The 26,901-nt window shown below is 42.2% G+C and overlaps 1 protein-coding gene across 18 annotated transcripts in view; it reads left to right on the top strand.

The window, feature by feature from the left end:
* The first annotated feature begins 1,270 nt into the window (after positions 1 to 1,270).
* LOC119857578 (transmembrane protein 263-B-like) overlaps positions 1,271 to 26,901 on the top strand; it is a 312,491-nt gene continuing 286,860 nt past the window's right edge. For 2 of the 18 annotated variants that reach the window (XM_043515592.1, XM_043515589.1), the window contains exon 1: positions 1,500 to 1,638. Coding sequence is in view for 2 of the 18 variants with exons in the window: in XM_043515597.1 (XP_043371532.1) it covers positions 22,999 to 23,031 (33 nt within the window). In the remaining 16 variants the exon portion in view is untranslated. Of the gene's footprint in view, positions 1,639 to 13,768; positions 13,830 to 22,986; positions 23,032 to 26,901 lie in introns of those variants that run through there. The other 16 variants (XM_043515594.1, XR_006281806.1, XM_043515598.1 and 13 more) reach the window with 16 other exon arrangements.

Here is a 26,901-nt window from a genome sequence, read left to right on the forward strand (position 1 = left end):
AGATCAATTCTCAATATTTTTTGTCAAAGTTGGTGGTTGGAGTTGTCAGAGAAAGAGTCAGAGATGCGAGTCTGAACACAGGATGAGATCTCAAATTTCAGCACCACAAAAGACAATGCTTTCAGTTACACATATTGTAATACATTCAGATAATGAATGTATATTGTAAACCAGCCTAATTAGACTGAGATATGAAAATAAGAGATTATTGTTGATACTGTGCTTAAGCAGGCACAGCTTGTTGGATTTCTCACCATTTACCAAGGGTAACCAGATTCATTGGCTTTCTGGGAATTTCACAATTTTGAGGGGGGTATCTTGGTAAATTATATTGAAACTGGGTGACCTTCTCCCTTTCAGTAGACTACCATCCCACTACAAATCTTTGGATACAGCATCAGTTTGGGGTAATGCCACCTGTCCTGGAGCCTGGTAGGCACCTTACCATTTAATGTTCCTGTGATTGAGAACCCAAGGTCACCTGGCAAAATTAATAGGCAGCAGGTTTAAAACAAACAAAAGGAAGTACTTCTTCACAGAATGCACAGTGAAATGGTGGAACTCAGTGCCAGGGAAGTTGTAAAGTACAACTGGGTTCAAAAAAAGGTGAGTTCACGGAGGATAGGTTCAGCAATGGCTATTAGCCAAGATGGTCAAGGATACAACCCTATCCTCTGGGTGTCCCTAAACCTCTGCCTACCAGATGTTGGGACTGGACAAGAGGGGATGGATCACTCGATAATTGCTCTGTTCTGTTCATTCCCTCTAAAGCATCAGGCATCAAGAGACAGGATACCAGGCTAGATGGACCATTGGTCTGATGTAGTGTGGCCTTTTGTCTGTTCTTAAAGTTTGTGAAATTCTTTGAAAATGAAGGGGACTCTGTAAGGGCAACAACTGCTAAGGGTAAAATGCAGTGTAGCATGCCCTCACTCCTGTGGGATAGCACATCTCAAAATCCCATTCGCCCTGACAGCATGTAACCATTACATGGAGAGACCTCCATGGGTTTACTATTATTTATTGCTGAGTGATGGAGGCGACTGGGCAGGAAGGCAGAAGGCTAGTGGATGGCCAGGGAAGGTTGCAAGTGGATAAACCTTCAGTGCCAACTACCTCCAAAGCTCTTTCTCACTGCAAGTCATCCCCTCACCACAAGCTCCCCAGACGCTGTAGAGGGGCAGGAAGGGGAAGCTGATGTGTCCAAAAGCATAAGGCAAGGAAAGGGGGGGGGGCAGAAGAGGTGTCCTGGGTGCAATGACAGAGAGGGAACTCCAGATCGGAGGGGGAAGAACTTGGGGGGGGAGCTATTCACTCCCAGCAGTGACGGGGCCCGTGCCCCGGGGGGCGGAAAGGGGGGTGCCCCCGGGGCAGTGTGCGGAAGAAGCTCCTGCCCAAGGCTCCAGGGTTTGATGACAGCGCCTCTTCCCTTGCCCCCACCCGCCCAAGATGGCGGCGCCAGGCAAACCTGCCCGGCCATAGCGTTTCCGGTTCCGGCCGGGTTGCCAGGGCGCCCTGGTCCCGCCCCCCGCTCTGTGTTTACATCGGGCAGGAGGAGCTGGGACTCCGCAGCCGTCGCGTCCCGTCCCGCTCCGTGCGCCCCGAGCTGCGGGAGGGCAAGAGCGCGCCGGCATGAAGGTGAGTAGGGGGCTCGCCCCGCCGCCTTGGGGACAGGGGTGGGTGTCGCCGCCTCCTTGGCTGGGCAGCAAGCGGGCTCAGGGAGTGGGGGGCTCACACTCCGCGGGGGCCACCTGCAGAGGGAGGGAGGGAGGGAGAGCAGAATGCGGGGAGCGAAGGCCCGTCTCCCCCCAGGCTATCTGGGGAGCAAGGAGCGGTGAGGGGCCTCTCTCCACCTGCAGCAGCAGGCAGTGAGGGTGCCTCTGGTTAATGGCACTGTGTGCTTGTTTTTGCCTGATTTAGGAAGTGTGGAATGGTGTTAGTGATGGGCAGGGCGCTGGCAGCTGGGAGTCTGTTGTATGTCATCAATTTATTATCATTGCCGCTAATCAGTCTGGGGTGCGTAGGAGAGAAGTGGGTTGAAAAGTTGATCAGCTTTGAAGGGCGCTCTTTTGTGGAGCACCGGTTGTGCTGCTCTTGCTGTACAAAATGCAGGTAAAGACTCGGATCTTGCCTCAGGATTCAGAGTAGCAGCCGTGTTAGTCTGTATTCGCAAAAAAGAAAAGGAGTACTTGTGGCACCCTAGAGACTAACAAATTTATTTGAGCATAAGCTTTCGTGAGCTACAGCTCACTTCATCGGATGTCTCTGGATTGTAGCCTCCCTTTTATTGGGCTTTAATTCATCTATTCTTTCCCACCGTCTTTCCATTAATGATCTTCTAGACATGACATTTAAATAATGCCTTCCATCTGGAGAACTCAGCAGACTTTTTGAAAACTAAGTCTACTTGGGTCACATCATCTATCAATGGAATGTGTGTGAGCCCCTTTTGAGTGGGACACGGTCACTCTTAAACAGTTCACAGTAATGCTACCTAACAGTTTAAGATAGGAAAGAAAGAAGGAAGAATTCCACATTCACTTGACATTGCAGGAAAATGTAAGGTAGGCAAAATGTAACCCAAAATGGTATGGGACTAGGATTCCACAATTAATACCCTATTCTTGAAGGATGGGATCTTCAACAAATGGTCAGGTTCTCATCTTTATGACTCCTCTTTAAGAGTTCTCTTAAAATCAATCCTTGCCACTATAGCTCCTCTAACTCTGTGCTAAATCAGTACTAATTCAGGAGGCTAAATTACTAGTGCAGTTTTTTGTAGTATGCTTGATTTTTTTTTTCTTTGTCAGTAACCAACCCGAGTAACTGACGAGGTTTGATTATGCTTAGTTTATGATCTCTGAGGAGATCATTCTAAGCTGATATGGCAGCAAATGGCCAAGAAACATGCAAGTGTCAATTGTCTTCTTTCTCCCTAGTTGTCAGTTACTGCTTGGGTATAGGGAAGAACAGAGGCATTTGTATTTGATGCTATAGAAATTAAAGTTTCTAGAACCCTCTAGTTTGGTGTGATTTGTTCTATTGGTTTTGCATAACGTTGCCTTTTGAATAAGATTACTGTCTAGTGGGGAAGAAAGGAAGACTGATTTATTTTAGGCTCTTCACTGAAAACAGGACTAGCTAGGAGGTCAAATAAGGTTTGTCTTTGCTTCTTTACCCCTTTCCTATGTTCCTGTTTCCCCGCGGAGGGACTCCCCTGCTTTTCCTACTACCTCCTGCAAAGAGTTGTGTGGACAATCTTTTCATTGGTTCTTTTAAAGTCCTCCACCTCCAGGAATAGCTCCAGTGTCCGCATCTTCCCCCCTGCCCCCAGCCTTTCCAAACAGTTGGAATGAAATTAACACTGTTGTCCTAGGGCTCTCAATAGCAATGGGCTAACCAAAGTCATGCCAATTTCACTTTCTGGATGCTTGGGAGCCTCATGTGCAGTAGCCAAGGCGGGCATTAGAGCTGCCAGGGTTGTAAAAACAGCACCGTATCAGTTCTGATTTGGAAATGTTATCTTCTCAGTACCCTGAAAAGTGATTAAAAACAGGATTGTGGATTTCATGTTCATTATCTCTTAATGACTTTGTGTCAGATATGCTCTATTTACAAGCACAACCAACCTTCCTAACTATCATCTCTGCAGACTCAATCTGGCATCAAGCAGAGTTCTCACCTTTTCATGCATCTTTCCCGGCAATAAAGGTTGTGTTGGCCAAATCAGACTGTAAACTATTTGGGGAAGAGACTACATGTTTTCTTTTGTGTTTATATAAGACCTAGGACAATGGGGGATTAGCCACTACTGTAATGTAAGTAACTATTCAGAGCTTGTACTTCAACCTATGTATCCAGTCTACCCCATTTTCCTCAGTGTGTGCCCTCAGGAACACTTGTGCCGTTTGTGGCTGTGCACCGGTATCACTGACTGGAACATTATTAACGATTATCCTGATGCACAAGCTTAGTCCTGCAGAGCCAACACAGCTAACGGAAGTTTAAAAAAAAAAAGAAAAAGAAAAAAGGCAATAAAGATTTTATTTTGGTTCCTAAAGTCAGAAGATATGACGGATATACACAGTAAGCACAACTCTGCAGTAACAAGGGCCATTTATATATATATATATATATATATATATATATATATATTATAATCAGAGGTTAAATGCAACTTGTTCTTAAATTATGCAGAAATTGATGTTTTAGCCTAATTCTTCATATCACATACACAGTCTTACAAAATGACAGGTTTCAGAGTAGCAGCCGTGTTAGTCTGTATTCGCAAAAAGAAAAGGAGTACTTGTGGCACCTTAGAGACTAACACATTTATTTGAGCATAAGCTTTCGTGAGCTACAGCTCACTTCATCGGATGCATTTGGTGGAAAAAACAGAGGAGAGATTTATATACACACACACAGAGAACATGAAACAATGGGTTTATCATACACACCCATTGTTTCATGTTCTCTGTGTGTGTGTATATAAATCTCTCCTCTGTTTTTTCCACCAAATGCATCCGATGAAGTGAGCTGTAGCTCACGAAAGCTTATGCTCTAATAAATTTGTTAGTCTCTAAGGTGCCACAAGTACTCCTTTTCTTTTTGAGTCTTACAAAAGAAAGTTTGCTATTTGCCAGCGTGTGGAGTATTTGTTTGTTTTTTTTCCACCCCACCCCTCCCCTCCCCTCCCCTGACACTAAGGGATTTTTCTGCCTCTGAATGCTTGTTACTCCAGGCTAAAAAGAATCCTATGGCAGCATGGGACAACCAAAAATCCAAGCAAATGTAATTAAACTGCTTAATGCATCTGGACAAGTTGCTGAGTTATCTTTAAAACGAAAACCAAAAACCATTGAAGTGCTTGCTGAACAACACATTCATCTGAGGCTGAAAATGAAAAGATTTCCCTGCAGGCACCATTTCCTTGAACAAAGAAGAAATGGATAATTTTCCTGATATGCCTATTACTTTTTCTAAATTCTTCCTGTCTCCACTTTACTGCACTTTGGTGAGAATGCTCATGGCCTATCTTATGTGGGCTCATCCCAAAGAGAATTTGGTTAGAACTTTTTGTACAACCTCCTTTTATGTAGCTACTCATGCATATGGTTCATGACCATAATAAGGTAGGTGCCTGCCCATTTTCCGTATGTGGCATTTCAGGTGTCTGTAATTTTGCTTCTGATCGGTGACCTAAGCATTTATATCAGTCAATTTCTTAATAACTCGTATATGTCAATGTGATCTAACTACCTAGTTACAATATTGCAACTACCCCCAAACAGTCCCCTTATTTCAAAATAACTTCCATAAGCTTGCAATGTGCCTGTCCTCCTGTGTTCGTTTGTTTGTTACACAGAATGAGAAGGCATAATTTGTGACCTTGGGTTAAACCCTTGGGCCTTGTTTAGTTCACTTAGGCTTATGATGAGGACTGAATTTATCACACTAGGCCTCACATTAATAAAACAGCCTTTTATATCCCAGCAAAACCTAACAACGCAATTATTTGTGTTCTCCTACTTGCCTTCAGCATATTTCGACCTGATAGCAATTAAAACCTTTCAATATTATATGCCTATAGTGTTATTACAAAGGTATGACAGAGTCATAGGTCAACATCATTTTCAATCTTACATCTCAGCAATTTGTCAGTCAACCCACCTAGGATTTTTAAGTGCAGAACTTTCAGCAGTTTGTGGAATGGATCTGTACTATATATACCTCTGCAGTATGCCTCACCTTCTGGGACAATGACATGTTGGGATTTTTCCTGAGACTTCTTTTCACTTGGCTTTTTAAGAGCTCGGTTTGACTTCAGCCTTTGTGACATAAGTATTTTATTTGGCATACAGCAGTGCTATGCCGAGTTGATTAGACTCAAACTGCAGTGGGGTTGGATGCAGGATACATCACAGCTCCAAAGTTACATAGAAACCCTCTATCTTTATATTTATTGCATTCACTATGTATTGCATCACTTTTTTTTTTTTTTTTTTTGAATTGGTTTTGTTACTTTGCAGGAACCATTCCCTGTGCAGCACATGCCATCCATGGTTCAACTTCCTTTTTAGCTCATCTCTACATGACTAACTTACTTTGTCCCTTGTTGTCTAGTTCATAGTAAATAGTTCTCTGAGAGTTCTCCCTCTTATCTTAACTGACTCAAGCATTTTGTCTTTTTAGCCTACTGTCCTATTTACTTAGCACAAATGTCCTGTTTTCAGGCTCATGATTCATTTACCTCCCTAATCCTATCTTCCAAAGAATGAGGCCTCCCCCGATGTATTAATTACACATGTCAGGTCAAACCTTAGCTACATCATGCAAGATTAAAGTTCTGAAAGCAATATCTTCCCCCTCCTGGTTAGTTAACAAGCCAAATATATCGTAAACACTTGTATCAGGAACCTCTCCCCCACAATGCTGTTTCCTCTGTCTTCCCCATTCTTCACTTGTTCTTGCAAATAGCCTTTTTTGCCTTATACCAGCATCTTACAAGTTGTAGTTCCTACATCCAAGGATAGTAAGGAGTTACAGGGGATCATTGTCCCTCTGGAGGTACCTAGAGAGACCTCACCACATTTGCCCACCCTGTGGAGAGAGAGAGACTGCTTTCCTTAGGTCCCTTCATGCTGAGGCTTTGATTTTATTGTACTTGTTCCGGCCTACTGTTCTCATGGAACCTGGGCTACAAGTCTAAAAACTCCTTAATGTGGAGCATAGCGGGGAACCAGGCATATGTTGTACCTGGAAGTGAATCCCTGTACATGGTCCAGATCACATTTGTGGTATGTGTATGTTATGGGGTAAAAAAAAAAAAAAAATTGGGACAACCTTAATTTCTTGACCAACAGGAAAAAAACAGATTTAGGTTTTCTTTGAACAAGTCACCTTACCTATTCTTTTCAAACTTTTTTTTTTTTAAACTTTTCATCTCCAGACTAAGTCTATTTTAAATATTTTCTTCTAGATTCCTACTTTACTGTTCTATTTGGTAGATCTGGTAGATACAGACCTCTGTATCTTGGTGGTTTCTGTGGTTCACCCTACCAAAATATTGTATGTGTAGTATTTTTTTTACACTGGCTTCCGTATCGTACTTCAGGGGGAATTCTGCACCAAAAATTTAAAACTTCTGCGCACAAAATTTTCAAATTGTGCAAAATTCTGTATATTTTATTTGTCAAAATAACACAATATAATCACACTAGTTTCAATTATTTTTGGTCATTTATTTCAAAATATCTGTCAGCAAGTATGTCTGTAAAATACAGACAACAAAAAAGATTCAGCAAATTTTTTTGACAAATAGATTCTTTACTAGGCATATTAATACAGAACTCTGAGTAATAATTCATTTAAACTTCAATACAGAACCGTATTTCCTGCACCCCTCGGAAGCAGGGCAAAGGCTTGGGGGAGTCAGAGGTAATGGAGGAATTGAGGGAGAGGGAAGTAATTGCTGGGAAAGAGCCTGGAGATGAACTTGGAGGGTTGTTGGGTATGGGTGGGAATAGTATGGACAGTTTTTTTTGGAGGGGGTGGCGGGGAGGGATTGTTAGGGAGTTTCCCCTGTGCAGACCCTCGCTGACCCTTAGCCTTCCCCAGTCAGGCACATCTGCCCCTGTCCCCATGTGTCCTTGTGCCCCCTGTTCTACATGTGTCCCTCCACCCGCACAGACACCGACTCCTCCTACCCCCATGTGTCTCTGTGCACCCACTCAGCCAGCCCCTCAGCATGTGGCCCTGCACCTTCCTCCCCCTTGTGGTCCTGTGCCTCCACTCCCATTCAGCCCCTGCCCCAGTTTGACCTCCCCCACTAGCCCTTATGAGCTCCCGTCTGACCCCCCCCCAGCAGCCCCACGCTGTCTCCCCATAGTCCCTGTCTCCTGACCCAGCCTGAGAGGTGCTGTGAAGAAGGCAGGCTCTTTCTCTTCCCTAGCTGGTGGATAGCTGCAGCTCTGTTCTATCGCCACAATACCCTCTGGTGGGCAAAAGGTGGAATTGCAGGAACTTTCCAGACGAAGTTATTTTCTGCTGGATCTGGCAGGGGAAGCTGCTCTGGTCTAGCACCACAGCACCCTCTGGTGGGGAAAAAGGCAGAACTGCAGCAACTTTCCAGCAGAAATTTTTTCTGCACAAATATTAAAAATATGTATGGCTTGTTCTTTATGTGCACACACAGTGGCGCAGAATTCCCCCAGGAATAGTTATATTAATCCTACCTAGCAGAGCTGGTTTCTAGACCATTTAAATGAAAAGTACTCAGTCAAGGAGCAACTGTTCTGTCCATCTATAGCCTGGAGATTAACTAGCCCTTCAACAAAAAGAAAAGGAGTACTTGTGGCACCTTAGAGACTAACAAATTTATTAGAGCATAAGATTTCGTGAGCTACAGCTCACTTCATCGGATGCATTTGTGAGCTGTAGCTCACGAAAGCTTATGCTCAAATAAATTTGTTAGTCTCTAAGGTGCCACAAGTACTCCTTTTCTTTTTGCGAATACAGACTAACACGGCTGCTACTCTGAAACCTAGCCCTTCAACAGAAGCTTGTTTACAAACATTAAAGATTTTTCTTTCCCATCATTCCAACTGAGCTCCAGCATGCTGGGAACCAACAACATTCATTCATAGCCTTTGATAAGGCTGTGTGTGTAGATAATACTGTTTAAAGCAAATGAGTTCAAAAAGGCTTCTTTGCTATCTGCTTGTTTTTGTAAACTGACCTGTGGGAAAGATGAGATTTGTCTTTGCTCTGCCGGTGTACCCTGAAAGATGCATAAGACTTTCCCGTTCCCCTAATCAAGAAGGCTAAGGATTTATTTTGTCAGAGATTGACTGACTGTCCAAAACAAAGAGAACTTTCAAACTTATTTTATTTCCAGTTTATTAATTATAGGGTGTGTTTACATGTTCAAAAAAAATCTTGAAGCAACGTGAATATACCAAGAACTGCAAAGAGGCTAATGCAATATCCCTGTTTAATAAACATTGTTATTGTTGATTTTGTGGGATGGCCTGTCTTTACAATAAGTTCCAGTGTGAATCCTGCATTCGGTTTTCTTGTAAGGAAAAGCCATTTACCTTTTGTTCAAATGGAGATTCTGTGAAACTCACATGTCCTCAATGAATATGTGGGCAACTGCCAAAAAGGGAACAGTTTAACCCCTAAGAAAGAAAACTATTTCTTTGAGAGAGATGTATGTTGTTTATTTAAAGCCATTTTAAAATCAGCACTATTAATAGATTGATTACTTGTCTGCACAGTGGTTTATACAGCACTAGTCCATGTTTCTCAAGAAAAGTAATCACTTTTAGAGTGAGCAGCCCTTCTCCATCTGGTAATGGATTCAATGCAACATTAACAAGACGAAAGGAATGAAAGCCAAAATGGGGAAAGAACAAGTTAAAGAATATTTAGATAAGTGAGATTGTATTCAAGTTGTCAGGGCCTGATGAAATTCATCCTAAGATGCTTAAGGAACTGGCTGAAGCGATCTTGGAACTGTTAGCAATTATATTTGAGAATTCATGGAAGATGGATGAAGTCCCAGAAGGCTGGAGAAGGGCAAACATACCATCTGCCTTTCAAAAAAGGGGAACAAAGAGGAGCTGCGGAATTATAGATAAGTTCGATACCTGGAAAGATACTGGAACAAATCATTAAACAATCAGTTTGTAAGCACCTAGGAGATAATGGGGTTATAAGTGATAACTAGCATGGGTTTGTCAAGAACAAATCATGCCAAATGAACCTAATTTCCTTCTTTGCCAGAGTTACTGGCCTAGTGGATAGGGGGGAAGCAGTAGATGTGATATCTTGATTTTTAGTAATGCATTTGATACAATTCCACATGAAATTCTCATAATGGACTTAATCTGCAGCAAGAGAGATTTAGGTTAGGTATTAGGAAGAGCATTTTAACAAGAAAGGTAGTTAAGCTCTGAACTAGGCTTCCAAGAGTGGTTTTGGAATCCACATCATTAGAAGTTTTAAGAAGAAATTGGACAAACACATATCAGGCCTGTCTTAGATTTACAGTGGGCTGGATTACATGACCTCTGGAGGTCCCTTCCAGCTCTACATTTCTGTGATTCAGAGGATATTATGTACCAAAGAGCACCTAATGACCTCTTTGTATGCAGCCCAGATCTTCATTGCTAGAACAACAGGTCCAATCTGACCCAGATTAGCAGTGATCAAAAGTTATCACTACCTGACAGGTCTTTAGTAGCTTGTGTGAAATAAATTGTTGGTTGGGGTCTACTTTCCAGTGGACAGACATCTTCCTCACACAGCCCACCAGCACAGATGTTAGTTTAGCAAGAGAGAACAAAGATTCAATGGGCTATTGAAATGAAACTATCCTTACTGCCAGAAGCGGTCCTTGCAGGCTGGATTGAGGCCCATTGGTGGGGTGCAGTGTTGGAGAACCTTGTATTGCCACTGCCTTTGATGCGCCTATTCTATAGATAAATAAAATTTCAGTCTGGAAGGCTCTGAATCTACCACTTGTGTGCAATACATCCACTTAAAAAAGCAACCCGCCAAATTAGGAGTTCAGATTTGGGGTCAAAGCTACCCAAAAGGTCTCTGTGCAGAAGTCTTTGTTTAATTTGCTGCCTTTAGGAATAAGCATCCAGCCATCAAAAACACCATTGCTTGCTATGTGATAAATAAATCAGTCCACATTTTTATCTACTGTGTAAGTTACCTGGGCCCCAATTTATAGAATCATGGAACTGGAAGGGACCTCGAGAGGTCATCTAGCCCAGTCCCCTGCACTCATGGCAGGACTAATTATCTAGACCATTTCTGACAGGTGTTTGTCTAACCTGCTCTTAAAAATCTCCAATAATGGAGATTCCACAACCTCCCTAGGCAATTTATTCCAGTGCTTAAACACCCTGACAGTTAGGAAATTTTTTCTAATGTCCAACCTAAACCTCCATTGCTGCAATTTAAGCCCTTTGTTTCTTATCCTATCCTCAGAGGTTAAGAAAAAAAAATTCTTCCTCCTCCTTGTAACAGCCTCTTACATACTTGGAAACTGTTATTATGTCCCCTCTCAGTCTTCTCTGAAAACCCAGTTTTTTCAATCTTCCCCCATAGGTCATGTTTTCTAGACTTTTAATCATTTTTGTTGCTCTTCTCTAGACTCTCTCCAGTTTGTCCACTCCCTTCCTGAAATGTGGCGCCCAGAACTGGACACAATACTCCAGTTGAGGCCTAATGAGCGCAGAGTAGAGCGGAAGAATTATTTCTGGTGTCTTGCTTACAACATTCCTGTTAATACATCCCAGAATGATGTTTGCTTTTTTTTGCAACAGCGTTACACTGTTGACTCATATTTAGCTTGTGGTCTGCTATGACCCCCAGATCCCTTTCTGCAGTACTCCTTCCTAGGCAGTCATTTCCCATTTTGTGTGTGTACGGCTGATTGTTCCCTCCTAAATGGAGTACTTTGCATTTGTCTTTATTGAATTTCATTCTGTTAACTTTAGACCATTTCTCCTGATTGTCCAGATCATTTTGAATTTTAATCCTATCTTCCAAACCACTTGCAACCCTTCCCAGTTTGGTATCTTCTGCAAACTTTATAAGTGTACTCTCTATGCCATTATCTAAATCATTGATGAAGATATGGAACTGATCCCTGCAGGACCCCACTCGTTATGCCCTTACACCATGATTGGGAACCACTGATAACTACTCTCTTTGAACGGGTTTTGAACCAGTTTTGCACTCGCCTTATAGTAGATCCAACTAGATTTCATTTCCTTAGTTTGTTTATGAGAAGGTCATGCAAGACAGTATCAAAAGCTTTACTAAAGTTTAAGATATTCAACATCTACCACTTCCTCCCTATTCACAAGGCTTGTTACCCTGTCAAAGAAAGCAATCAGGTTGGTTTGACATGATTTGTTGTTGACAAATCCAAGCTAATAAGGTTACTTATCACCTTATTATCTTCTAGATGTTTGCAAATTGATTGCTTAATTATTTGCTCCATTATCTTTCCGGGTACAGAAATTAAGCTGACTAGTCTGTAATTCCCTGGGTTGTCCTTATTTTGCTTTTTATAGATGGGCACTATATTTGCCATTTTCCAGTCTTCTGAAATCTCTCCTATCTTCCATGACTTCTCAAAGATAATCGCTAATGGCTAAAAATATCTCCTCAGTCAGCTCCTGGATTATTCTAGGATGCATTTCATCAGGCCATGGTGACTTGAAGACATTTAATTTTGTCCAAGTAACTTTTAACTTGTTCTTTCCCTTTTTTAGCCTATTCTGATCCTATCTCATTTTCACTGGCATACATTACGTTAGACGTCCAATCACCACCAATTTTCTTGGTGAAAACCAAAACAAAGAAGTTATTAAGCACCTCTGCCATTTCCACATTTTCTGTTGTTGTTTTTCCCCCTCATTGAGTAACGGATCTACCCTGTCCTTGGTCTTCCTCTTGCTTTTAATGTATTTGTAGAATGTTTTCTTGTTACCCTTTATGTGTCTTGCTAGTTTGATATCGTTTTGTGCCTTGGCCTTTCTAATTTTGTCCCTACATACTTGTGGTGTTCGTTTATATTCATCCTTTGTAATTTGACCTATTTTCCATTTTTTGTAGGACTTGTTTGTTTATTTTTAGATCATTTGAAGATCTCCTGGGTAAGCCAGGATGGTCTCTTGCCATACTTCCTATCTTTCCTACTCAGTGGGGTAGTTTCCTCTCGAGCCCTTAATAATGTCTCTTTGAAAAACTGCCAGCTGTCTTCTATTGTTTTCCCCGTTAGACTTGCTTCCCAAGGGATCTTACCTACCAACTCCCCGAGTTTGCTAAAGTCTTCCTTCTTGAAATCCATTCTTTATTTTGCTGTTCTCCCTCCTACCATTCCTTAGAATCATGAACTCTAGCATTTCATGATCACTTTCATCCAAGCTGCCTTTCTCTTTCAAATTCTCAACCAGTTCCTTCCTGTTAGTCAAAATCAAATCTAGAACAGCCTCTCCCCTGGTAGCTGTCTCCACCTTCTGAAATAAAAAAATGGTCTCCAATACATTCCAAGAAGTTGTTGGATAATCTGTGCCCTGCTGTGTTGTTTTCCCAACAGATGTCTGGGTAGTTCAAGTCCCCCATTACCACCAAGTCCGCTGCTTTGGATGATTTTGTTTTTAAAAAAAGCCTCTTCCACCTCTTCTTCCTGGCTAGCTGTCTGTAGACCCTTACCATGACATCACCCTTGTTTTTTTTTTTTTACCCCGTTTATCCTTACCCAGAGACTTTCAACAAGTCTGTCTCCTATTTCCATCTCAATCTCAGTCCAAGTATATACATTTTTAATATATAAGGCAATACCTCCTCCCTTTTTTCCCTGCTGGTACTTCCTGAGCAAGCTGTACCCTTCGATACCAATATTCCAGTCATTAGTATTATCCCACCAGGTCTCTATGTCACAGTTTTTTATTTACTGGCATTTTGAGTTCTTCCTGCTTATTCCCCATACTTCTTGCATTAGTATATAGACATCTAAGATACTGATTTGATTCCTTCCCCCCCCCCCATTCTGTCTTCTCTCCTTTATCCCTGCTATAACAGCCCATGCTCCCCCCAAATTCCAAACCTTCTCCCAGGTCTCCATGTTCTTGATTTACCTGTGGGCTTTGGTCACCTGCCCCCTTCAAATCTAGTTTAAAGCCCTCATCACTAGGTTAGCTAGTCTGTATCCAAATATGCTCTTCCCCTTCCTCGATAGGTGGACCCCATTTCTGCTTAGCAGTCCTTCTTCCTGAAACAGCATCCTGTGGTCAAGGAAGGTACTTAAGTATGTGACTTTGCTAGGACGGCTCATATGCTTAAAGTTAAGCATCTGTTTAAGTACTTTCCTAAATCGGTGCCTTAATGTGTGTATTCAAAAGTTTCTATAGTAAAAGTAGTCAAGGTATTGGTTAAATGTGAATTTTTTGGGGAGTGTGTGGGGAGCACAATTAATTACATGCACAGAAATCAGATCTTTCAAAAGTCAGTCTCATGTGCCCAGTGTTGTTAATTTCCCCTCAACATGGCTTCCTTGAGTTCCTGAGAGTGAAACTGTAGCCCCATTGAAGCCAATAAGAGTTTTGCCATTTGCTTCAGTGGGCAAAGGACTTCATGCTGAGATCCTAGGATGGCTGAGAAAATGATATTCGACTAAAGGCCTGTATCTTTAAGTGAATGACTATTCATTGAACTAGTTCAGCTGAATTTCTTTTTCTGTGCACATTTCTCTGGATGCACCTCACTGGAATGGCACTTGCTGATTTCATTAGGAAAATGAAGCACTGCATGTGTGCAGTATTTCATCACATCTAATTTCATTTATTCAAATGGAGCAAAGATCATACTCATCATAGAGTGCTCTGTGCCTGCCAAGCTGGAAGTTTTTAAAACGAAATGTACTTTTTAGAATGTGTGTTTGGTTTGGTTTGTTTTTTTTAAACAGTGAAAACCATCCAATTTTCAAATTTTATTTCTGCCCTTCCACACCCCCCCCCTTAAGTCAAATATCTCAATGGATTGTCTTCTAGTATTTTCATAGCCATTCACTTTTTGGCTGTGGTAATACATGGAAAACATCAGTTCAAGAGGAAGCTTTTGGAGGGAATAATACCTGTCTCTGTCTTTCTGATGTACCTATACAGCCAGGGGTGAAAGTAACTTAAAGGACTTACTGGTACGCTGGAGTCCTGAGTGGGGGCGTGGTCTCAATTGGAAGAGGTGTGGCCTCAACCTGAAGAGGCGATTTAAAGGCCCCGGGGCTCTGGCTGGAAGCCCTGGGGCCTTTAAATCACCCCACTGCAGAGGCAGCTGGGAGCCTCGGGGCTCAGGGGTGAATTAAAGGGCCCGGTGCTCCGGCCTCTGCAGGGAGCCCCTGCCCAAACCCTGCTGCTGGAGCTCCAGAGGCGATTTAAAGGGTCCGGGACTCCCCGCAGTGGCAGGAGCCCCGGGCCCTTTAAATCACTGCCGGGAAAGCTGGTCCGGTCTGGCACTGCATACTGGCTCTTGCTGGTACGCCATACCGGACCATACCAGCTTACTTTCACCACTGTATACAGCTCTCATTGCCGTAGCATCTGAGGAGGTCAACATGTTTAATGTTTTTAAACATCCTGGTGAGGTAGGAATGGGCTATTATGTCCATTTTACACATGGGGTATTGAGGCATGGGGCAGATTTTCAAAGGCATTTAGGTGCCTGAAGATGGAGAGAGTGGGAATTTTCAGAAGTGCCTAAGCAGTTTAGGTACCTAACTCCCATTGAAATCAGTGGAACTTAGATGCCTAACCTTCTCAGGTGCCTTTGCAAATCCCATTAGGCACATTTCTGCATCTTCAGGCACCTAAATCCCTTTGAAAATCTGGTCCAGAGAGACCAAACGACTTGCACAAGGTCACACAGGAGGTGTGTTTCAGAGCAGGGAATTGAACCCAGGTCTCTCAGTTTTAGGCTAGCACCCTAATCCATGGACCATCCTTCCTCATCATATGTGATAAGTATAATAGTAAACTGAACAGGAGGTTAAGGATGGATTGGACCCTACCTAACAACATCTGGTAAATGGAGTGTGTGCATCTCTGAATCCAGTTCACCTTTTGCAGATGACCAGTTGTGATGTTCTGCTCAGGACACTCAGAACCGTAAGACACTGTATTACCCCACTGTCTCAGTCTGATGTCCAGTAAAGCTCACTCTTACTATGTGTAAGCTTGCTGGTACATGAGTTTGTCTGTCTCCGCAGCAAACTCCTTGAGTCTCTGCCAGTGTAAGGCTTTGTCTACACTAGCACTTTTGTTGGCAAAACTTTTGTTGTTCGGGGTGTGAAAAAAACACGCCCATGGACAAAAGTGCTAGTGTGGACAGCACTATGTTGATGGGAGATGCTCTTCTGCCAACATGGCTACTGCCCGCTCTTTGGGGTACTTGCATGGAGCAGCTACACAGGAGACCTTACAGCGGTGTAGCTGCAGTGGTACAGCTATGCTGCTGTAAGGTCCATAATGTAGACATAGCCTTAACCTTGCTGCACAGTTAACAGTCCGTGAACTCAAGTTCCCCAAAGATGTCTCCCTGCAGTGTCCAGTCCCTCTCACTGAACACTCTCACAGAAATTACTAAATGTGCTGCTTCTAACGAGACAGAGTACACATCAGGCTTTTGCTTGATAAATCAAACAAATTACCAGGACCAGACAGGACTCATCCGAGTTTTTTTGTTTTTTTTTTTTGTTTGTTTGTTTTTTTTGAAGGAACTCAAATATAAAATTGCAGAACTATCAACTGTGGTATGTAACTTATCATTTTAAATAATCTTCTGGACCAGATGACTGGAGGATAGCTAATGTGATGCCAATTTTTTAAAAAATGCTCCAGAGGCAATCCTGGCAATTGCAGGCTGGTAAACCTAACTTCAGTACCAGGCAAAATGATTGAAACAGAATTATCAGACATAAATGAACATGACATGTTGGGAATCAGTATGACTTTTTTAAAGGGAAATCATGCCCCACTAATGTATTAGAATTCTCTGAGGGGGTCAACAAACATGTGGACCAGGATGATCTGGTGGATATAGTGTACTTGGACTATCAGGACGTTTTTGACGAGGTACCTCACCAAAGGCTCTTAAGCAATGTAAGCAGTCATAGGATAAGAGGGAAGGTCCTCTCCTGGATCAGTAACTGGTTAAAAGACTGAAAACAAAGGGCAGGGATAAATGGTGAGGTTTCAGAATGGAGAGAGGTAAATAGTTGTGTTCCCCAGGGGTCTGTACTGGGACAAGTGCTGTTCAACGTATTTGAAAAGACGTAAACAGTAAGGTGGCAAAATGGGCAGACGATAGAAAATTACTTAAGACAGTTAAGTCCAAAGCTAACTGTGAAGAGTTACAAAGCAATCTCACAAAACTGGGTGACTGGGCAATAAAATGGTAGATGAAATTCAATGTTGATAAATACAAAGTAATGCACTTTGAAAAACCGTAATCCAAATTATTCTTACAAAATGATAGGGTCTAAATTACTCGTTACCACTCAAGAAAGAGATCTTGACATCATTGTAGGTAGTTCTCTGAAAACATCCACTCAGTGTGCAGCCACAGTCAAAAAAGCAGATAAGACAGAAAATATCATAATGCCACTATATAAATCCATGATATACTTGATATGATGGTACTGTGTCAGTCGGTTATCAAATCATTTCACTGAGACAGGCAAAATGGTGTATGCCCTCGTTTTCAGCATTAGACACTTACCAAGAGTGGGTCTTGTAAATTATTTAGTAGATTTTTAAAGAAAATTTTAACTTTTATGTTATAAGTGGGCCTGACTTAACGTTTTCAGTAGAAAAACTATTACCTCTTCTGTTTTTCACGGCAACAGAACCACTTGGTATATTGAGCTGATGCTGTTGATAGGACATAGGAGATGGAAAAGCCTTTAGGTGCCATCCAGTCCATCCCCTCAGCTCCCTGGATGGCCAAAGTAGGATTGATCTCTATTGTGATTTCAGAAGGGATTTATTTTGTCTTGTCCAGTTCCGTTATTTGTTTGAACAATGGGTCTTTTGCAGTTTCCCTTGGGGAAACCAGATCTCATCATTAAGAAAACGATTACAGACCTGAGGGTGGCTATCCTTCAACAAAAAAACTTCAAAAACAGACTCCAACGAGAGACTGCTGAATTGGAATTAATTTGCAAACTGGATACAATTAACTTAGGTTTGAATAGAGACTGGGAATGAATGAGTCATTACACAAAGTAAAACTATTCCCCCATGTTATTTCTCCCCCCACCCCGCCCCCCACTGTTCCTCAGATGTTCTTGTTAACTGCTGGAAATGGCCTACCTTGCTTGTCACCTTGAAAGGTTTTCCTCCTTTTCCCCCCCCTTTGCTGCTGGTGATGGCTCATCTTAAGTGATCACTCTCCTTACAGTGTGTATGATAAAACCCATTGTTTCATGTTCTCTGTGTGTGTATATAAATCTACCCACTGTATTTTCCACTGAATGCATCCGATGAAGTGAGCTGTAGCTCACGAAAGCTTATGCTCTAATAAATTTGTTAGTCTCTAAGGTGCCACAAGTACTCCTTTTTTTTTTTTTTTTGCGAATACAGACTAACACGGCTGCTACTCTGAAACCTGTCACTAAGAAAAGTGTAGACTAACTTTTCTGTTGTGTCATTTCATTCCATCCCTCCAGTTCACATGCTGAACAACTTCTCTCCCTGAAGGATTTACACCTTACAAATACCTCTAGATCTCAGAGTCTCCTTCATTAGAGACACAAGGTGGGCAAAGTCTTGTCTTTTATTGGACCAACTTCTGTTGATGAGGGAGACATGCTTTTGAGCTACACAGAGCTCTTCTTCAGGTTTGGGAAATGCACCCAGAGTATCGCAGCTAAATCCAAGCTGGAACAAATTGTTTAGCATAAGTAGTTTATTTCAAGGGACTATTCAAAGTGAAGTGGCCCGTTAACACCCCTTCAGTCCTGGGGATGGGAGGAAGGAAGGCAGAGGAGGGGGAAATAAAGGCAGCTTGGGGTGGGGGAGGGTTGGTAGTGAGTTATAGATTTGAATTTCAATAATATATAACCCAGTAATAGGCACCAAACCCTGCCAGAACAATAGATGCAAAATCTGCAGACATCTCCGTTACTACGATGATCAACTCCCCCAACACACCTTTCAAGATCCTACACATGCCTATAACAACATCTAGTATGCCTCATCCAGTGCATTAAATGCCCCAATAGCAACCATGTGGGTAAAACCAGGCAATCACTATGCTTTCGAATGAACTCACACTGGAAAATGATAAAAGACAAAATCATCATATCAGCTGTGCTTTCACAAAGCAGGTTGCAGAGTAGCAGCCGTGTTAGTCTGTATTCGCAAAAAGAAAAGGAGTACTTGTGGCACCTTAGAGACTAACACATTTATTTGAGCATAAGCTTTCATGAGCTACAGCTCACTTCATCGGATGCATTTAGTGGGGAAAAAAAAGCAAAGCAGTCACTCTATATCTGATCTATCAATCTTCATCCTCCCAAAGGAAATATGCACAATACATTTAAAAGACGAACCTTGGAGCTTAAATTTATAACTCTGCTAAACACTAAAAATCATGGACTGAACACAGATGCTGAATTTATAGCTTATGACAACAATGTGTAACCCACTAACCCCCTTTTGGTCCTAGGACTGCAGTGGTGTTAATGGGCCACTCTACCTTGAACGATCCCTTACAGTATTTGCTAACTACTTAAGCTAAACTAACTAAGCATTTAGTTGTGATCCTCTGAGTACCTTTCCCAGACCAGAAGCTCTGTGTGGCTCCTTAAGCGTGCCTCTCTCACCAACAGAAACTGGCCTAATAAAGGTTTCATAGTAGCAGCCGTGTTAGTCTGTATTCGCCAAAAGAAAAGGAGTACTTGTGGCACCTTAGAGACTAACAAATTTATTAGAGCATAAGCTTTCGTGCATCCGATGAAGTGAGCTGTAGCTCACGAAAGCTTATGCTCTAATAAATTTGTTAGTCTCTAAGGTGCCACAAGTACTCCTTTTCTTTTGGCCTAATAAAGAAAAGGAGTTATTTGTTAGTCTTTAAGGTATTACAAGTACTCCTCTTCTTTTTGCGAATACAGACTAACAAGGCTGCTACTCTGAAACTGATCTAATAAAAGATATTACCTCACCCACCTTGTGTCTCTAATATCCTGGGACCAACATGGCTACAACACTGTCACATAGCCAAGCTAGGCAATACGTTGGTCTTTTAAAAAAGATTTTCATAATCATTTTTATTGACATCTTTCTGGTGTTGAGATGTCCAGAGCTGTCTAGTGTTCTGGTGCCATTGATTCATCAGTGTCCTGACTTGCAAAAAAATGTAAAATTTTATAAATGAAATGTCACATTCAGCATTTCTATTTCCATACCCCTATCGTGTGCTTGGGGGAATTATAATTCTGCAATTCAAATTCCCATTGGGCTGAAACCTGGCACAGAAGCTCTCATTATAACAGAACCTTGTTTTGTAAAATTAAAAACAAAATCTCCATCAATAGACTTTTTCTTAAACCCAGATGAGTGCAAAAAAAAAAATCCTATTTATGGTTACAGATTAATTTTCACTTTCTGCAGAAAATCCAGCAGCTTTGGAAACCCCTCAGATAAAGACATACGGTCAATAGGGTTGGCTGATCCAATGGCACTTTCCTATGGAATTTAGAAAATATGATATGAAATGAAACTGACTTAAATCCACAATAGGCTGAAAATTCACTGCTGAGGTAGAACATCCAGTTGCAACAGTTTCCCTTTCAAGTATACTACAAAATGGCTTGATATTTTGGCTTCATCTCAAATGTCTGAGAGTTCCATGTGATATCTGCGAAATAATGCATGGGGAAGTATTCAGTTACATGGCTAACTAAGGCTATGTCTACACTACTGACTTTACAGCGGCACAGCTGTACTGCTGCAGCTGTGCTGCTTTAAGGTCTCCTGTGTAGCTGCTCTGTGCTAGCAGGAGAGAACTCTCCTGTTGACATAATGAAACCCCCCACAATGACACAGCGCTGTCCAAACTGGTGCTTTTGTGGTGAAACTTATGTTGGTCAGGGGGTGTTTGTTTTTATTCACAACCCTGACCAACAAAAGTTTTGCCAACAAAAGTGCTAGTGTAGACAAAGCCTTAGGCCTGGGCTACACTGGGGGAGGGGGGGAGAGGTTTGAACCAAGATACGCAACTTCAGCTATGCTATTCATGTAGCTGAAGTCGAAGTATCTTAGTTCGACTTACCTGGCCATCCTCATGGTGGTGAGTCGACCACGGCAGCGACTCCTGCCGAGGTAGAGTACAGGCGTCGATTTGGGGATCGATTTTATCTCGTCTAGATGAGACACGATAGATTGATCTCGATCTGGTGGGTAGTGAAGACGTACCCTTAGTGCCTTATGTGTAGTAGGAAGGCTTTGCCTTCAGACACTCAGTGCAGGTGTCCAGTTTAATTGCACCTCTTTGTGGGGTGTTTACAAAATAAATAGTAAAAGTTTTAAACAAAAGGCAAAACTATTTGGAATGTTGTTGTTAGGACACTATAGAAAGATGAATTATGAATGTTCCGTTTTTCATACAAAACTGATCTAAAACTGACTTTTCTAGGGATTAGCCCAACCCTTTCTCCCTACAGACCAAATGAAATTCAGTAGTTACTTAGCAGTACACAGCACAACCGTTTCTTAGGTGAAGGACCAACATTGTGTTTGGTGCTGTCTGAATATAGAGGAAGGTAATTGTCCTTGCTCTGGGGAGCTTACAAGTGAAATTGTATATGGAGGGTTATAGTCTGCACTGGCATTAGTGGGGATTAATCCATTTACTTCAGTGGAGTTGTGCCTGCTTACAACACCAGGACTGAATTTGGTTTGGGCAGGACAGTCCAAGAGGGGTTGTTTAGTTTGGCTGATGAAATTTTGACACAAGAAGAAGTGTGACCACAGATACTTTAAGGAGAAATTTTTGACTGGACGAAGGAGGCTGCTTTGTGAGCAGCAAAAGAAACAGGGTTCTAAGCAGAAAGTGCAGCATTTGAGAGAGCATGAAAAGTCACATAGGAGAAGGGAACAAATAGGTGGGAGCAGGGCATTCAGGAGCGAGCAAGGAAACATGATGATCTAGGTAAGGAAACAGAGTAGCAGCCGTGTTAGTCTGTATTCGCAAAAAAGAAAAGTAGTACTTGTGGCACCTTAGAGACTATTCTAAGGTGCCACAAGTACTCCTTTTCTTTTTTAGGTAAGGAAAGACGGTAATTACCAAAACTGGAATTTTGCTGGGAGTCTAGAACTAGTGTTCTACTTCTAAAGCCTTTTTCAAAGTTAAAATACTACACTTAATATGGGCTTTAAAATCCTTGGGCTTCAGTTTTGAAGTCAGTGGAGTTACTGCAAACTAACTCCAGTGCAAAGGACAACTCGTGTAGAGACAAAATCATGACTGTTCTGTAAACCACTTCTGCTAATCCTAGGAGACCCAGGTTCAAATACCTGCTTTGGAGCAGGGACTGGAACCCAAGTCAGAGACCCCATCTTCCCCAGATGAGTGCTCTCCCCCCCAGACTATACTATATTCTGGGATGGGTCTCATTCAGTTTCTTCTGTTGAAGCGATTTCACATTGTATAAATAATTAGCTATTCAGTGGTGCAGGGACTGGAACCCAGGTGTCGCTCTTCTTTGCCTCCTTCCTGGGTGAGTTCCCTGGGCTATAGAATCATTTTCTCGCTCTTCCTCACTCCCCAAATGAGTATTCAAGTATTTCATAGAAAGTGGAACAGATTGAACAGGAAAAATTGAAAATGACCCACCCTGAATACCCTATAGCTTGCTGTCAAGCTTCAGGGGTAGCCGTGTTAGTCTGGATCTATAAAAGCAGCAAAGAGTCCTGTGGCACCTTAAAGACTAACAGATGTATTGGAGCATGAGCTTTCGTGGGTGAATACCCACTTCGTCGGATGCATGTAGTGGAAATTTCCAGAGGCAGGTAAAGATATGCAAGCAAGAATTGGGCTAGGGATAATGAAGTTAGTTCAATCAGGGAGGATGAGGCCCTTTTCTAGCAGTTGAGGTGTGAACACCAAGGGAGGAGAAACTGCTTTTGTAATTGGCTAGCCATTCACAGTCTTTGTTTAATCCTGAGCTGATGGTGTCAAATTTGCAAATGAATTGAAGCTCAGCAATTTCTCTTTGAAGTCTGGTCCTGAAGTTTTTTTGCTGCAGGATGGCTACCTTTAAATCTGCGGTTGTGTGTCCAGCGAGATTGAAGTGTTCTCCTATAGGTTTTTATATATTGCCATTCCTAATATCTGATTTGTGTCCATTTATCCTTTTTATGTAGGGACTCTCCAGTTTGGCTGATATACATAGCAGAGGGGTATTGCTGGCACATGATGGTGTATATTACATTGGTGGACGTGCAGGTGAATGAACTGGTGATGGTGTGGCTGATCTGGTTAGGTCCTGTGATGGTGTCGCTGGTGTAGATATGTGGGTAGAGTTGGCATCAAGGTTTGTTGCATGGATTGGTTCCTGAGTTAGAGTTACTATGTTGCGGTGTGTAGTTGCTGGTGAGAATATGCTTCAGGTTGGCAGGTTGTCTGTGGGCAAGGACTGGCCTGCCTCCCAAGGCCTGTGAAAGTGAGGGATTGTTGTCCAGGATGGGTTGTAGATCACTGATGATGCGTTGGAGAGGTTTTAGCTGAGGACTGTATGTGATGGCCAGTGGAGTTCTGTTGGTTTCTTTCTTGGGCTTGTCTTGCAGCAGGAGGATTCTGGGTACATGTCTGGCTCTGTTGATCTGTTTCCTTATTTCCTCATGTGGGTATCATAGTTTTGAGAATGCTTGGTGAAGATCTTGTAGGTGTTGGTCTCTGTCTGAGGGGTTGGAGCAAATGCGGTTGTACCTCAGTGCTTGGCTGTAGACAATGGATTGTGTGGTGTGTCTGGGGTGGAAGCTGGAGGTATGAAGGTAGGCATAGCGGTCGGTATAGGGTGGTGTTAACATGACTGTCACTTATTTGCACCGTGGTGTCTAGGAAGTGGACCTCCCGTGTAGATTGGTCCAGGCTGAGGTTGATGGTGGGGTGGAAGCTGTTGAAATCGTGGTGGAATTCTTCCAGGGTTTCCTTCCCAGGGGTCCAGATGATGAAGATGTCATCAATGTAATGTAGGTAGAGAAGGGGCATGAGTGGACGAGAGCTGAGGAAGCGTTGTTCTAGGTCAGCCATAAAAAGTTGGCATTTTGTGGGGCCATGCGGGTGCTCATAGTGGTGCCACTGGTCTGGAGGTATATATTGTCACCAAATTTGAAATAATTGTGCGTGATGGCATATAGCTTGGTGGTTAGGATATTTGCCTGGGAGAGCAGAACCCTGGGTTCAAGTTATTTTGCCCAAGTGGGGGATTTAAATCTGGGCCTCCCACATCCCTGTTGGGCTAAAAGTTTCATAGGTGGCGCCACCACCAGCTATGCTCTAGGATTATTCTGAGAAAGTTCTATGGCCTCAGATACACCAAAATCATGGTCCATTTGGATCAATTTCACGGTCATAGGATTTTAAAAATAGTCGATTTCATGGGTCAGGTGTTTACATCTGAAATTTCATGGGGGTGTAACCATGAATGTCCCGACCCAAAAGGAGGTTGGGGGGGGTTGTAAAACTCTTGTAGGGGTGTTGCAGGATTGTCACCGTCACTTCTGTGCTACCTTCAGAGCCTAACTCTGACAGAGCAGCTGCGAAGGTACGGGTAGCCGGAGGGAGGTTTCCGGCGGTGGGTGTGATGGGCCCCCTCTCCCCGCTGAGAGCAGCAGTGCAGGGGAAGCGGAAATCCCATCCCTCCCCAGCTCTGCCAGGTCTAGTAGCTGAAGACTGGTGCATGGTAGGAGCCCCCGGCTGGGGCGCCCCCAGCCCTGCTCATCCCTCTCCCCTACAATGGCTAGATTTCATGGGGGAGATCTGATTTTTACAGTCCATTTTTACAGCATTTTTCATGGTCCTGAATTTGGTAGGGCCCTAGTTTATACAGGAGGTCAGACAAGATGCTCCCATGGTCCCTTCTGGACTTAGAATCTCTGAAAACCACTACCTCCTCTATGTATGTTGCTATGTGATTCTAGCCCAGACAATCAAATTGAGACTTTTTGTTTAATGTTGGAATGGTTCGTGTTGACATTTTTAGATTTTTTTTTTCATTTCAACCAAAATAATTCACAAATAGACATGAATTTATATATATTAAAAAAAAATTGGTTGACCCAAATCTGTATTTATTTGTTTGTTTGTTTGTTTTTTCGTGAAAAAGTTTCAGATTAATTGTTTTGCTCTGGTCCAATGGTGACATTTTATAATGCTGAGTGCTCCTCAATATGTTTCCTGTACATGCATGTAATTCTTTGCACTTTCTTAAGAATATTGGTTGGAGGGCATGAAATTTTTTATTTTAATGACTTGTAATGGGCCCATCATCATAAGACAATATGTGAAAATAGTGGCCACAGCGGGCAGCCAAGTTATCCCATTAATCACCTGGCCATCTGGAAAAAAAAAAAGGCTAAATTTTTAGATTCTGTTGGCCAAACACTTGGTTGAAAAAATGGGCCATGTATGAAGTTAGTGGACTCAGACTCTGGTGGCCCATCCTGCTTCCTGTACCTGAGAGCAAATCTAGGGACTGTAAATTAAAACACATGGATTACTTTCTCTAACCTGTACAGCTATGTAAGATATCAATGAGTCCGGAGTCAGAATCTTCACCGGCAAGGCAGATGCCTCCTCTCATTAGCCACTCTATGAAATGAAGTAATATTACATTTAAAAAAAAATATGTTAAAAGAATGTTAAGGCTGTTAAATCAAGCACTCAAAAGTTAGGAAATGCCAGTTGCCTAGGCAACAATCCAGCCCCCTTCTATGTATGCTTTATGATAGTCTTTAGTTACAAAATGATACTTGCTGACCATGGAGGAATGTTGAGATTCAGGAATCTCTAGTACTATTTCAGGTTCTGAGTAGACTGTTCTCTATTGGTTACAGACCCTTTTAAGAACATTAGAACATAAGAATGGCCATACTGGGCCAGACAAATAGTCCATGTAGCTCAGGATCGTGTCTTCCGACAGTGGCTGGCACCAGATGCTTCAGAGGGAATGAACAGAACAGGGCAATTTATCAAGTGATCCATCCCCTGTTGTCCAGTCCCAGGTTCTGGCAGTCAGAGGTTTAGGCACACCTGGAGCATGGGGTTGTGGCTAGGAATATATTGGTTAATAGCCATAGATGGACTTATTCATCATTAATGTATCAAATTCTCTTTTGAACCCAGGTTTCAGAGTAGCAGCCGTGTTAGTCTGTATTCGCAAAAAGAAAAGGAGTACTTGTGGCACCTTAGAGACTAACAAATTTATTAGAGCATAAGCTTTCGTGAGCTACAGAAAGCTTATGCTCTAATAAATTTGTTAGTCTCTAAGGTGCCACAAGTACTCCTTTTCTTTTGAACCCAGTTATACTTTTGGCCCTCACAACATCCCATGGCAATAAGTTCCACAGGCTGACTGTGCATTGTGTGAAGAAGCACTTTTTTTGTTTTTGTTTTAAACCTGCTGCCTATTAATTTCATTGGGTGACCTCTGATTCTTGTGTTATGTGAAGGAGTAAATCACACTTATTCATTTTTCTTCATACCAGTCATGAGTTTACAGACCTTTATCACATCCCCCTTTAGTCATCTTTTTTCTAAGCTGAACAGTCAGTCTTTTTAACTTCTCCTCATATGGAAGCAGTTCCATGTCCCTAATCACTCTTGTTGCCTTTTTCTGTACTTTTCCCCATTCTACCGTATCTTTTTTGAGATGGGGTGACCAGAACTGCATGCAGTATTCGAGATGTGGATGTACCATGGATTTATATAGTGACATTATGATGATTTCTGTCTTGTCTATCTCTTTCCTAATGTTTCCTAACATTGTTAGCTTTTTGACTGCTGCTGCACATTGAGCAAATGTTTTCAGAGAAGTATCGACAGTGATTCCAAGATTTTTCTTGAGTGGTAACAGCTAATTCAGACCCCATCACTTTGTGTGTATAGTTGGAATTATGTTTTCCAGTGTGCATTACTTTGCATTTATCAACACTGAATTTCACCTGCTATTTTGTTGTCCAGTCACTCAGTTTTGTTAGATCCTTTTGTAACTCTCTACACTCAGCTTGGAACTTAATTATTTTGAGTAATTCTGTATCATCTGCAAACTTTAGCATCTCATTGTTCTACCACTTTTTCTACATCACTTTATGA

The sequence above is a fragment of the Dermochelys coriacea genome, chromosome 6, assembly GCF_009764565.3.
Source record: "Dermochelys coriacea isolate rDerCor1 chromosome 6, rDerCor1.pri.v4, whole genome shotgun sequence".
In the NCBI taxonomy this organism is placed as follows: Eukaryota; Metazoa; Chordata; order Testudines; family Dermochelyidae; genus Dermochelys; species Dermochelys coriacea.